This window comes from Melospiza georgiana, chromosome 6 (genome assembly GCF_028018845.1).
Source record: "Melospiza georgiana isolate bMelGeo1 chromosome 6, bMelGeo1.pri, whole genome shotgun sequence".
NCBI classification, from domain to species: Eukaryota; Metazoa; Chordata; class Aves; order Passeriformes; family Passerellidae; genus Melospiza; species Melospiza georgiana.
Window position 1 is genome coordinate 38,422,503 of NC_080435.1, and position 14,575 is coordinate 38,437,077.

The 14,575-nt window shown below is 35.4% G+C and overlaps 1 protein-coding gene across 3 annotated transcripts in view; it reads left to right on the forward strand.

Annotated features, from left to right (window-relative positions):
* Positions 1-14,575, forward strand: part of NPAS3 (neuronal PAS domain protein 3) — a 592,022-nt gene that overhangs the window by 404,022 nt on the left and 173,425 nt on the right. For all 3 annotated transcript variants that reach the window (XM_058025872.1, XM_058025873.1, XM_058025874.1), the window contains one exon: positions 10,253-10,342. In XM_058025872.1, coding sequence (XP_057881855.1) covers positions 10,253-10,342 — 90 coding nt within the window. The remainder of the gene's footprint in view (positions 1-10,252; positions 10,343-14,575) is intronic.

Sequence of the window (14,575 nt, forward strand, 5' to 3'; positions counted from 1 at the left end):
TTCTATTTGATTTTGGCTCAATGTAGTTTTACAGTGATTTAAAGAAAGAGAAAAAGATGGAAAAAAGGTGAAGAAAATCAGGAAAATATGTTATTGCTTAGGGTCTAAAAGTAGACAGTTCTGGAGACAGGAGCAAACTGCAAAAATATGTAACTTTGTTGTATTATATGATTTTTCTTTAGTAATTTTAATACTAATTTGTGATATCAGGTGTCATAGTAACTTCATTGCAGAATTGTAAATGTTGCAGGAAACTTTTGAGGGAGAACTTAATTCCAACAATGCTTATCTTGAAATATATGACAGCAGAAAGAAGAAAAACATCACAGTGAAAGCAAAACAGCTGGGATGCTACATTCACACTTCTTTTTTAAACATTCTATGTATAAAGCATCATAATAAGAAATTAGAAGTGTTTCCTTGGTTTTCTCTGGGTGATTCTGAATAACAGGGAAATGGTGCTAACATTTGATTTGTCAAGAGGAGGAGTTTTCTTTCATCACTTTCATTTATGAAGGCACATTTACCACAGTCATAATACAGAGAGACAAAGTTTCAGGTCTCTTACAAATTGGAGTGAATCAGATAGTAACAGTGGAGAGCAATCATGTCAGTACCTGCTTGGGACACGAGATTCAACATACAGATTGTTGACATGTGCAGTAAATAGCATTAGGATTGGTGATGTCAAGACTTATTCAGGCCTCTTTAGATAATGCAGGCTTGTGGATTATTGGCACAACAACAGCTACTGTACTCTGCACTTCCAAGGAGGTCTCGAGCACCCTTTGATGAGCAGGTTACTGGTACTTTGTGCTGCAGCTGATCCAGGGGACCCCTTAAGGGAATAGCATAATAATTTGGCTGCACACTAAAACCCTGCATAAAAATACAGATGAAGATTTTCTGTCTCTAAAAGGAAAAAAGATATTATTAGTTGAAACCTTGTGTTTCTGGCTTCTGGACAAATCATAACTCACTTACCAGTCCCCACACTAGAGAATGGGATTTTATTATGGAAATTCAAACAGACCCTTAATTATCACAGCAGTCAGAGGTGCCACTGTAATATATTAGCTTGTATTTTAAAAAGAATATAAACCTTTTTCATTGGAAGAGCTGCTCTGTGCTGTTGATATGCTTGAATTTATGCAATGAGCTGGTAAACAGCAAAATCCATACTTATCTTTACCAACACAGGCATTAGAGGTGAGCTCGGGGAAAAAAAAAAAAAAAAAAAAAGGCCAGGAGGGAGGGAGAGAGAAACACAGTATTTCTTCATAGCCTAGGGTGAGATTAGAGACCTGTTGATGGCAAACCTACATACTGTCTTCTCACCTGGTCTCATATTCCAGCTGTGAAACAGAAGTGGAAGGTCAACATAGCAATAGTGTTTTGTAGTGGAAAACTGAGTTGATTTCCTCACATTCATTCAGGACCAGACCTCCAGTTCCCTCAGGATAATTGATTTTCATATAAATGTGCATTTCCCACTTTTGTGTGAAATGTACTTCTGGACTGAAGCACTGTAAGCTCAAAAACCTTGCACAAAATATTGCAACCCAGCATAAAGATATCAACTTTACTGTGAAGAATGTAAATGTTGTGGATAATTATTTCAGGGGAAGATTATGAAATATTTTTATTATTAATGAAGTATCCAATTTGTTTCAGAAATTTGTTTATCCCATGTAGTTGCAGTATTCCTATGTTCCCTGAACAGATAAGTGAATGGAAATCTAAGCTTCTGTGAGAACCAGAACAGCACAGCATAGTTTTGTGTAGATTTGCATCCTGTCTTCTAAGACCTCTGTTAAATCTGGAAAAAAACCTAACCATGGATTTGAATGCTGTTAGTGCGCTAGACAGACAAAGACATGCAGAGTAAAGGAAACAATCTTCAGAGTTGCAAGAACCAGTTCAAAATACAAACCTTAAGGGGTTATAGTTCTGTGGGCTTTTTTCCTCTCCCTTTTTTTCCATGTCTTAATAAACCCAGCTTCTACTAACTAGCATGTTCTGATTTATGTCAGTCCAGAGTCAAGGATTCAAGTCACAAGATTAGGGATTCAAAAGGCCATAACTATTCTGGAGGCTACTGGTTTTTAGTGGAAAAGCGAATGGCTGCTTTAATTTAGCCCAGCTGTCTGTGGATCCTGGAAGACTTCAGAGGGAACATGTGTGGAACTGCTCCACACTCCCATAGGTGGAGGAAAAATGGGTATAGCAAAAGGATCTCCTATATTAGTTCAAGGATTAATGACAGCTGGAGGAACTCTTAGCACATTAGGACCAGATTCTGTCTTCTTTGCATTATAACATGGAATAAGAGGCTGAAGATAAGAACATGAGTTTTTAATTTTTTTTTCTATGTAACTTAAAGGGTTACAGTTTGAAACAGCACTGCATTGGGTAGACTATGGGTTTATTCTTAATGTTCTGTGTTCTTAATATATCTGTATTCCGTTGTCTGGAAAGTATTCTCAAGATGTTCTTCTTTCAAGAAGAGTATAAATCAGAACGATATGCTAGTCAAAGAACTCAATTTCTCATTCAAATCTATTTTGGTTGTATGTATTGCCATCTAATAGATTAAATATGCTAAACACAAGCCCCTCATCCTGTTCTTCCTTGAGCACAGCCTCTCTGCTTCATATGTATGAAATTGTGTGAGGCAAGTGAGAACACATATTCAGGTCTGGGATAGAGGTCGAATTCTAGCAAGCCAATTGTCAGGATCAATCACCACAGCATCCGAGTACCTCTTGAGTGCACAGAGGATATTTTAAGAGTGAAATTAACTCTCTATAAAAAATTCTTCCGTTTAGTTTTTTCACCTAGGTTTTTGAACAACTGATATTTAGCTACCTTTATCTGTTTGCTTTCACATAGTGTCAGGTTGTGTAGATTGACAGAAAAGCTAACCAAACATGCAAATACACAAGGAATATAAGATCAATTTGAATTGAGCTTTCATAAACTGAAATATTTATACGTTGCATAAAAGGGCTTCATATTTGCAGCTTGGGAAACAATAACATTCACAAAAATGCTTATTGCTCCCGCAATCAGTTTTGCTTCTACTTGCCCTGTGTTTCAATCAGCTCAGGTTCCCACAATCTTTTGCTGTGTGTTCTGAGGTGCAGGTCTGGGGACTCAAGGCCTCACTCTGCCATCTCTGTATATCTTAGCTCCTGCTGCTGCATCACCTTACTCTTTCACTTTTGGCACTTATTTAGTAAATGTTGTGCAGGTACATACTTTGTCAAGTCCTTTACTCAGGGCAGCACCTCTCAGTGCAGAAATGCATAGCTGATTGTAATATTTGTACCACCAAAGGGCAGGAACCACTTACATTCAAACTAGTCTCTGTATGATAAGTCTTGTCCTAAATAAACCTGATTGCATTATGTGGCATCTCCTGTCCAAAGAGTCTGGAACCAGCACTAGGCTAAATAATGAAAGGTTAGGAACTCATCAGAAATCATAAAGATAAAAGTTTGGTGCTTTATTGCATGACTTCACAGGGGATTTTGAGATTATGCAGCAATATAGAATGGCCTTCTAGAAAAAAATAATATTTCTATCTATGGGGCAGAGCTTCCTAAAAGTCATTTATTGTTCTTGTACTCAAAAAATTGTCAAAATCTTAATCTCAGATTTTTTTCTTGAACATCCATTACTTAGAAATTTTTAATCTTGCTGTGATTCTCAAACTTACCTCTGATACTTCTCAATATATTATCAGCAAACAGTCCAGGGAATACATCTTAAGAATTCAACTGCCACCTTTAAATATTTTTCTTGCCTCTAAACTGTTCTCTTCTACACTTTCTACTTTTGGAATTATTCTGTTCTGTATGCTTTTTTTCTAATCAAGTAGTAAAACTGCCACTGCAAGTTTTTGCTGTTTTGGATGTATAAGCAGAATTATTCTGTAAATCTGTGAAAGATGCGTCAAGGGAATCAGTAAAGTTTACTCCTCCTCCTTCATTTCTTGGCTTTGAGCTATAAAGCAGACTTCCTTATTATTGACAAATTTATTTTTTGGCACTCCCTTGTTGTCATAAATTGCATCCTGACAACATGAGCAAAGAGCACAAAAATGACAAATTAGGAAGCTGGCATCAAAGTCCATGCTAGCCACATCCTTTGAGTTTGTCCCCTTACCTCATCTCTTTTACTGTAGTTGTTTTGGTGCCAAATGCATGCTGCCTTGTTGCCAAGTATGTGTCATTAATTCACAAGGAGTCTATGGTCATGTAGCCATATAACTGTTATGGTGGACTGTGACTGAAAAAATGGCAGCAGTTTGAGTTGAAAGCTGGGGTTTCTATGTGTTTTATGTTGGAATTTTTGCTTAGTAGCAAAAAGCTTGTAGCCCAAGGAAGGCTGATATAATTCCTATGCCTTTTAATTTTTTTTTTGGGGGGGAGGGAGGGCTTTTGTTGGGAGGTGAGGTTTTTTTGTTTGTTTTGTTTATTTGGGGTTGGTTGGTTTGTTTGTTTGCAAGGGATTAAAAAGATGGAAGAGGACAAATAAAGCTTTTAGAGATTTGTGTAAGTCATTAGATGGTCAAACTTCAGTTGCTCATTTTTATTCATGTGTATTAAATATATCCCATGTAAAATCCTATTTCCCAGCACAATACTCCAGTTGTCTCATAGTACTTAATTGTGAAAGCCCAAGGTCAGATTTTCCACCTAAGTAGTTATGCTTTTGCATGTTTGTTGAGGTTGCTGGAGGATATTGCTCTGATATCTTAATAATGAGAGCACAGAAGATGGATACTGAGGCCAGATTTCTGTTAGCCATCATTCATGCCTTTTATTTTATTTTAACCCTCCATCCAAAAATGGTTGCCATGTTGAAGTGGAACTTGTGTTTTTGCTTCTTTCTTTAGTAAATCATATTTTTTAAGCCATGTTGTGATTCAATCGATAAATAAATAATGTAACTGTATATGTATTATAAGAGAGGGATTATGTTCTTTCATAAATGTCAGTTGCATCCAATACTTCCTCTCTTTTAAAAAAAGAGTGAAATATTTTTGCTGTTATTGAATTTTGTATGTCTAATTGATGACAGACTTTGTCCTTAAATAAATGCTCAGCTCCAGTTATAGTATTACTATGTTATAAGAGTGAAAAATTCTAATTAAGATGATCTGTTTTCCAGAAAAAAGTTTAGTATATCAATTAGTCTGTTTTATCAGGGGAACATTCCTTTCTCCAGCCCCTAACTCCTGATCAGAGCCTGAATGAGAAAAGCATCACAGATGCATGCTGCATTGGACAAAGAACACACGCATGCATTTAAATCATGTATATCTTACTTTTTACTGATGTAATTGTGAAATATGTCCTTTTTGCATTCATAATTAGGGGGTGGAACAGATGGTGAAGGCTTAGTTTAAAATAATCTGTCATTAAAATAACCTAGCCTACTGGTAATTCTTCACTCTAACTGGAGTTTAGGTCAGGGTAACAGGGTTTTTTGAAGCATTGGAATACACTAGAAAGAATTAGGGACTTCATAGATAGTGTGAAATATGAGGATATTCTCCAGAAGGACACCGTAGTAAGACTCCAGTGAATTAAATTTGCCTGTAGTGGGAATATGCAAAAATGGCTGGGACAAAATTCCTCTGACAAATATAAATCCATTTACTATGATGCATTATACATAAGTGCATATTCGGTCAAAGTGGTACACTTGGTTTCATATCTTGAAAGGAAATAACCTCACTATGCTTCAAATACTGTAAAAGGCAGTGAGTATTTTGGGTTAAAAACCTGTGCTTTACATTTTTGTATTATTCTGATGTCAGAGGATATAAATTATAATAATTTGCATTATTATTCCAGTGTGCTGTAGCTAGTGACTTTTAAATCTGAGTCTCACTTCCTTCGTGTCTACCACATTGACTTGCTCGTATGTGACAAAGAAAAACTTGTATCAGTCCTGCCTGGCTAATTTAGAACAGTTTTCAGGAAAAAGAAAACTGGTTCAATAAATCAGATAGTTGCATGTCTTTAAAGCATTTATTTTAGTGTTCCCTTCAAGATTTCATTCTTTAACAGCTTTGAAGAGAGCATATAGATTTCAGCATGGTATTATGATAAATCTTCTTGAGGAGGGGCAAGCATTAACATTTGTGTCGGTTCTTTTTCATCTTAATCCAACCTTGGTTAATAATCAGAAAATTCTACATAGTGGGTAAGAAGATGTAATTAACCCTTTGACCCCAGAATCTTAATTGGCGCCTGTTGAAAACAGTGGGGCAGTTAAAAAAAAATAAATTAAAAAGTAGCCTGTGGTGATTGAAACAGCATAATACATAATGGTTTTCTGAAATCAAAAGTAATAGAGAGCTTCAGCTTTAATCACATTTTGCATAAAGCCAGTAAGTGTAGTTTTAAACAAGAAGTAACCAGTCTACCTTAAATTGGATTGTGCTCAAAATTGGCATTTGGGGTCACCCTGACCCTTTCTCAGCTGCCACATTAGATGAGATAGGAGTAGGTTTATGACAGTCAACTTCATTCACTTTAAAATAAAAGAGAGAAATTAAGTCAAGAAAATTTTCCTTGTATTCATGGCCTCTCCTTCGATGAAAATAGTACATTACAAAACACAGTTACCTTTTCAGACTCTATTTTTATATTATACTTAACTCTGAAATGTCCAGAACACAAATCCTTCTGCCTGTGAACTACATTGAAACTGTTAAGAAATTCTGTCTGGAAAGCGCTGTGATCCTCCTTTCAAAATAGATATTTGAAAGCTTTCTCAATCCACTACCCTTCTCTCATTTATTTTGTCCTTAGTTATACATAAGCATTATGAAAAATACTTCCAGATATTTCTCATTAAAACAGAATTGTTTGTGAATATGTAGTATCCAGTGGTATCACATACTCTTCTCCAGTATATAACATAACCTGTGTTATGTTGCCTTGCACCTTCTCTGAAGTCTGCTGCTCTCTTGGCATGCACAAAGGACGTACGCTTTATGAAAAATTGAAAAATTTCAACACGCATTACTTAAATAATAAATATTCATAAATAATACCTATGAATAACGAATGAGGCAGTCCTTCAGAACTACTGTTTGACCTGTAAAAGGAACAACAACATTGTCACAAAAGTGGTCCGTCTCAGCCCTTTCATACTGGTGGGAGGAACTGCCTTGCATTGGAAGATGGCTATTTCTCCTCCAATTTTTATTGTCATTTTTCTTAGGATTTGGAACTTGAGCTTAGTACTTGGAGCTTTTGTTTTAAGGTCCTTGTATTTTGGGCATGAAAGGAGTTAGGTGTCCATTAGCTGTTAATCAGTGGTTCTTTCAAAATACAATTAAATATAAACTTCCTAATTTTATTCTATTAAACAAAATGCTGAATTTGGCCAGGAGTTGCACATAGCTTCAGAGAAGGGGAAAAAGAAATTGAGAAAGAATGACCATGACTCATTAGTCTCAGCTGGCTTAACAAACAGATTTTATGCCACAGGAAGTGACTAATCACATCCAAAGGTGTTGGTGTGCTGTGTTGGCCCTGCCGGTCCTTCGGTGCTGCCTCCTCAGTTACCTCCCTTGTAAAACTTGGGGGCAAAAGTAAGGAATATTCTTCCAGAGAAAAAGAGAAAAAAAGCCTAAACAAGTAAAGCTAATAAAGTAAAACTATTTAAAGGAAAGGAGAGAATCTGAGTTAATGGCAAGGAAAAGTAGCAAGTGCTTAAGATGACTAACACTTCTCACTTCAACACCCTTCCAGTTGCTGATGACTTGCAAACTTTAGCCATGGAGGCTGAAATTTCTTTGAACAGCTATGTTGGCTAGAGATTGTTTGTTTGTTTATATTTTTTCCAGCAAAATTGGTGTCAGACAATTTCAAAACTACACTGAATGAAACATTTCTGACTAATCAATACTCAAAGCATTCTTCACATTTTTGTTTCATTAAGCCTGAATTCCTAAATAAGATGGTGTGTATAAAAGAAGCAGAAAAGACATCAGTGACTCAGAGAATTATTTTTTCTGGTTCTTAGAAAAAATTGCCCAGATATGTCAGATAATTACACACTAATGCAGTGTGCTAAGCAGACCAGATGATGAATGTGCTTAAACTGTATGTCATTCTCTCAAGTAACAGAGCAAAGAGGCCACACAAAAAGCTATATAGAAAACTGAGAAAAAGAAGGTTGTATTTACATGATACACAAATAACCTATGAAACACCTTTCCTCAAGAAAGGAAGTATCACAGTCATGCCAACTGCTAAGAACAGATTTGTAAGAAACCTCTGGTAGGCTTGTCATTGCCAGAATGGACATTCCACTGCTCTGAAGCATCTCTGTACATACTGCCAGACCCAGGGAAACTGGCTGCTGCTCCTAGGCCTTTAGGCTGAGTCAGTGGGACAATTTCTTCTTCTTGGTGCAGAATGGAGTTCTGTATGGGTGTCCAGGGAGACAGTGTCATGGTTCTCAGTTCAACAGAGGGTTAAGCCAGTTTCCTCAAACGACACAGGACAGAGAATCAGGAATACTTTAACTAAGACCTGTAAAGATTTGCTTTTCTGAGTAAGAGATTGTACATAGTGAGAGAGATCAGATGTGCAAAGGTCTTGATTGTCCTGGTATTGATCTAAGTTTGAACTTCCTGTTCCAAATATTCCACCTGTTATTGATGTTAAAAATTCAGGGAAGTGATGTTAATAATTTGAGAAAGAAATTATGATGATTTATAAGAGGCCATAAATTACTTGCATAATATAAATGTTTTTACATGAAGGAGATCCATGCAGATTTACATTTTTATTAATTCATAAATATAAATTAGAGTCTTTTTTAATGCAGTGTCTTTAGTGAGGGTTTGTTTTCCAATATGCAGTCTATTATTTTTAGAAAACTCAGATTTTGCACTAATTCCACCACCTACTACATCAGAGCAGGGTGAACTTTTGCCAAAGACAGCTTTTGACTAGCAGCCTGTTAGAAATTAGTCAAGAAGCAGAAAAATAAAAATATTAAAATCCCTCAGAAATCACTGTTGTGTATTTGCAAAGGAGTGGTTACATGATTTTGTCATTATGTATCTCCATCAAATTTATTTGCTTTTTCTTTCCAAAACTAGGCTAATCTTTCAAATGCTACAGTAAATATTTCCTTTACATGTTCTTTTATCACAAGGGGATATTTGAGACAGGATTTTGGGGATTTTTCCTTGTTCCTCCCAAAATTTGAGCTGTTTCATACTTTCTGAGCTGTTTTAGCATTTCTAATTTCTGAAATTTTGTGGTTTTACTTTCGCAATAGTCTGTGATTGTTTGCCAAAAATTATCCTCATAAAAGGCAAAAAGGTAAAGACATGGATGATGTATTAAGGTAGTTTCTTCCTAATAAAGGTTTACTCTTATTGATAGAGGTACCCTGTGTCAGTTTAGAATATAGTGCTCTGTTTATTAACTGCACTCATGTTTCAAAAGGTGTGCATTAATCGCTGCAATTGTATTTTGGTTTTTGTAGTTGAAATGGAAACCACATCCAAAGACTTGAACCTGTCAAAGAAAAATCTGATCTAGACTTTTACACCAAAAGGATGAAATTCATAGCATTTCTAGAGACCTAAGCTGTAAACATATTTGACAGTAATCTGCTGATTGGCTTTGTTGTCTCACAAAAGGAAAATGGTGTGCGGGTATATGCGTGCGTGCGTGTGCGTGTGTGTGTAATCCTCAATTAATTTACAAATTATTGAGGTCCACAGCGATTTGAGTGATGGCAGGATTTTATTTTCTCCTTTTGAATTTTTGGAAACGGAAATTCTCTGCTTTGATTCTGAGCAATAGGGGGTGATTTTTTGTATACACTGCTCAATTGGAAGGTTATGTGTTTTCCTTATTTATTTCTTCATGAAAAAAAAATGAACATTTTATTCTTTTACATTTCTTCTATCAAGCAAATGATATAAATTTTATACAGTACATGGCAGATATAAGCATGGTAGTAAAATAACTTAGTAATATACTCATCAATTTGGACTTAGTAATATACTCATATGATGTTTATTAATATGTAGACAGAATACAAAGAAATTGTCTTAAAGGTTCAAATTAAAACCACTCTCACGAAAGTCAGAATATTTTCCTCAGTTTATTCTGTGATGCCTTTGTTTGAATCTACTTCTATTTGTAGTTTGGAATTCTTTAATAATCTATTAACTCTTTTTTTTCCTCTTATTCTGTAGTCCCTCGATGGATTTGTATTTGCACTAAATCAAGAAGGAAAATTTTTGTACATTTCAGAAACTGTCTCCATCTATTTAGGCCTGTCCCAAGTAAGTACACGCTTTCAATTCTAGAACATAATTGTGTATGATGCATTCTTCTGTTTATTATTATTAAGCAAATAATAATTTGGTTTCTGTGTTTTCCATGGATTATTGAATAAGCTGTTTAAGGTGCATCTTGTTCATCCTGAGACACAACTGAAAAATGTGTCTATAGTATTGAATGTTGAGATGTGTAAGAAAAGTTTTTGCCACAAAGGATCATTATTAATTTATCGAGAACAAATTAAGTTTCTTTTCTCAGTTGTTTTGAACTTTAAACCTCTATACCTGATAGGAAAGGGACACTCTAATAGTACTTCCCTTGTGTCCTATTACTGGATGTTTATGGAGTACCCTGCATTATCCAGGGAGCTGACACGATGACAGGGAGTCATTTGGAGTCAAGAAATGCTGAAAGAGGCCATTAAAATGTCTTGCAGGGAGGGTTCCAACAAGGACACATTTTGATGCTTTCACCAATGCTCACTAATATGAAAAGATGAATTTGTAAAATATAGTAATTTGGAGGTGGGATTGGTTTGAGATTTTTTGTTTTTCATTTAATTGCTGACAACTGTTTTTCAGAGATTAAACGGCAGGGCAGAAGTGGGGCAAAAGTTAGTTGCTAATGCTTATTCCTAATCCTGCAGCATTCAGAAATGTTTAGGCAGGATAGCTTCTTTCTGCTTTCACTTAGAAATGAAGCAGAAATATTTTGCATGATGATTTTCAGAGAGAAACCATCTACTTCTACTGCAGTCACCCTGAGGAGGAAAAAAAAAAACTGAAATAATACTTATTTCAGATACTTTAAATTGGGACCCACACAGCTATGACAAAGCAACTATTTCCATAGGCTACTTACTGTCAGTTTTGCTGTACCCCACCAACAATTAAATGGGAAATATTAATATTTGGTGACCAAAATACACTAATTTTAAATAATATCAGGTGAGAATATGAATAGAGCTCATTAAGTCCTCAAAGAATATGCAAGCAATTGGCTGTAATAAGTTCAGTAATTGTTATTTTGTGCTGGCTTTGGCAAACCAGTGATAGAAATGGAAACAAGAGCTTTTTCTAGCTCATATCAGTATTCTTGTCTCTCATTAAGTCCCTCGTTTTGTAATAGACTTCAATCCCTGACTTAATCTGTTTGGGAGTTAGTATCAAGAATCTCACATTTTGAAATTGGTGCACCACCATGTTGCTAATACAGTAAAGAATTGGAACTTTAATGTTTATTATTGTCTTATGTTCATATTAATCTGGTTTATGCATAGTATCCAACAAAGTCTAATAAGCCAGTAAAGAAGAAGGATGGATAATTAGTTTAAGCAGGTAAATGCTAATTAGGAAACTCCTGAAAGGCATCCATTATACACTAGCTTAAAACAAATTTTACAGCCCTGGTTAGTGGTGTAATCCAAATTCTGTCAAGGCAACTGCATTTTCTGTAATTGAGATGTGTATGTTTGCTTTGCATAACAGATGGCTCTGTATGCTTAGACTGATAGCTAGGAAAATAATAATTGCATTATTCTGGCCAAAAGAATATTAGCTCTTGGGTTTTGGCCATTTCAGTCAGTCCTCCTGCCAGCACAGCATATGCACATATATGGATTGGATTTTCAAGGAAATTGATGCATCTGGAATAGTGTGGCCATCTGAAATATCATCTGTTCAAGAAAAATTTGGCTTTAACCCTATGTTAGTCTCTTGTTAAAAGCATTTTCTGCCACTGTCTTTCAAACTACAGAGTTGATAATTCTCTCCTTGCTCTGAACTCACATCATGTTGTTAAGACTTTACTCTCCATGTTGATCCGTATACATTTCAAGAAAGAGTTCAGATAAATGAAGAAATTGTCTTTGCATGTTAGAGTATCGGAAATATCAGGGCAAATATTTCCATGTGTTCACCACTGAAAGTACTGATGGAAAAACTACCATAAATCAGAACCAGTACTGTTGTTTTTTATAGAATAATGAATTAAACCTACTGAGATTTACTAAAATATCTGAATTTTTTGCTTTTCTTCTCTTCTGTCTTTATGGAGACATTTGGTAGTTCTAAGACCTACAGTATTTATATATTTTTGATATATTGTTCTCTTGGTACAGCATTATACTGCTAGTCTCTTAATAATTTTAAAAGGAGTGCTGTAGTTACTTCCTCCTAAATCACTAGTCAAAGCTTATTAGTTGATAAAACTATTAGCAAGTCTATCCTTGGAACCATTTTTCAAATATACATGGTAAATGCTACAGTTTTCATCACACCAAACTTAAAATTCTCATGACTTCTGAATTTCTGGGTTTGTGCTATGTAATACATGTAGTTTTGTATTTCTTGCACTGCATGTAAACATTGATATACCCTATGCTGATACTCCAAGACTTTATATTTATATAGAACCTCCAGGCAGTGTTGCACCTAAAGGCATTATAATGTACATTATTATTTGAAATAGCTTCATCAAGTGCTGCCTTTGGATTCTTACTTTCTGGTCAAATTATTTCTCCAAGATTTCCTCCTTCTTTGGTGTTGTTTTTTTGGGGTTTTTTAGTTTTCATCTTTTAACTAGCATGCATGGAAATAATGTAAAATATATTTTGTATTTGCAAAGCAAAATCTCATGTCTCCTAGATAAAGGAAAATAGTTCTTGTATTGAGTCTCAGCAGGTGACAACAGTTATGGTAGTCAATTTTACTCTTTTCTGAACATTTAGAGCCAGTGGTGCAAAACAAATGGATGCCAATGTTCTAAGATAGCTGCAGGACTAATAGCAAACAAATCTGATAAAACAATATCTTGGAAGGTAGCCTGAAAATTATAATAATAAAGTTACCCCTGGCAAAAGTAACAGTACAGTTGAGCAGTAAACAAAAATTGCAATAAATGCCCTTTTGACATTACAATGAGTATAACTTATATGTAGACAACCATCGACATATATATTTTGAAATTTTTTTTGTATAATTTATCTTCCCACTACTGCTAACCAAGAATTTTAAGCTAGTTTGGCAGATGTATACTTCAGACCACACTGTGGAATTGCAATCAGATCAGTTTCAGAGAGCAGAGATACATTTCAAAGTTTAGGAAAGGAGAGTTAGCTGAAAATAATGAGTGAGAAAGGTAAAGAGCCAAAGCAGAAGAAATGGGCCAACAATCTCCCAGTTAAAGGGTCTATGTATATTGGCTTTAGTCTTTGTTAATTGTCATCGCTCAGTTATACTTGAGGCAAGCTGAAATAGTTGGACATACTTTCCAGTTCTTTCATGAGCAGTAGTATTTGTTGAAAGACCCAGAAACGTCTAAAAATGTGCAGTTTGGCCAGGATTTCATCTCTGGGTTGGACAACATGATCTGTGGTGGTGTAGCCAATACAAACATCTTTTTCCACTGGATCTCTGTAGTGATGTGAAAGTGTTTGTTCTTCATATGTGTCTAGTCCTATGCATTTTCCAAGTCAGTAGGTAGTTTTTGATATCAGGGTAACTTCCATCTTTGAAACCCTCAGTCCCTGATTTCCTTTTAGTAATGGGATGAGATTTCAAAAGAAAATGGCTAACCACTGAAGAGGCAAATAAATTGCTTCTTCCAGCACTTAGAAGTCAGTGTGAGTGCTTCCCTAACAGATTTCAATTCTCTTGAAAATGTCCGTGTTTGAGACTTGGACCAAACATATGCTGAAACATAAATAGTAACAAAAAGGGAGAACAGTCTATCCAGAAACAGATAGAATAAAAATGTGTTATCCAGAAAGGATAAAATTGCCTGACATATGAGTTTCAGGTTCAATAGAAAATATTATGAGCTGATAATCTGGCTAGGATGCTTTTGCATTCAGGAAACAAGTTCTTAATCACCTCTTACAATAGTTGTACTCAGCAAGGATGGTATGCATTGTTTCCTGCCTGTGAGGTCCACATCTTAAAGTAAAATATTTCCTACCTTTGCTCCTGCTTGCCCAGGACACAGAGCAGATTGGCCTGTTGAAAAGAGAGCTCACTAAAAATGAACAGTGCAGCTGCTGGCATAATAAGAGATAGATAATAGAGATGAAAAAGGAAGAAAACAAGAATAAAATTTTGAGAATTTATCTATTTGAAAATAAAGCAGGCAAAACCAACAGGTATACTACGTGTGTACTCTGTTACCAGTAGCACAATATATTTCCTTATTTTGGCTTTCTGTGCATTTGTTCTATGAAATAGCAAATAAAATTATAG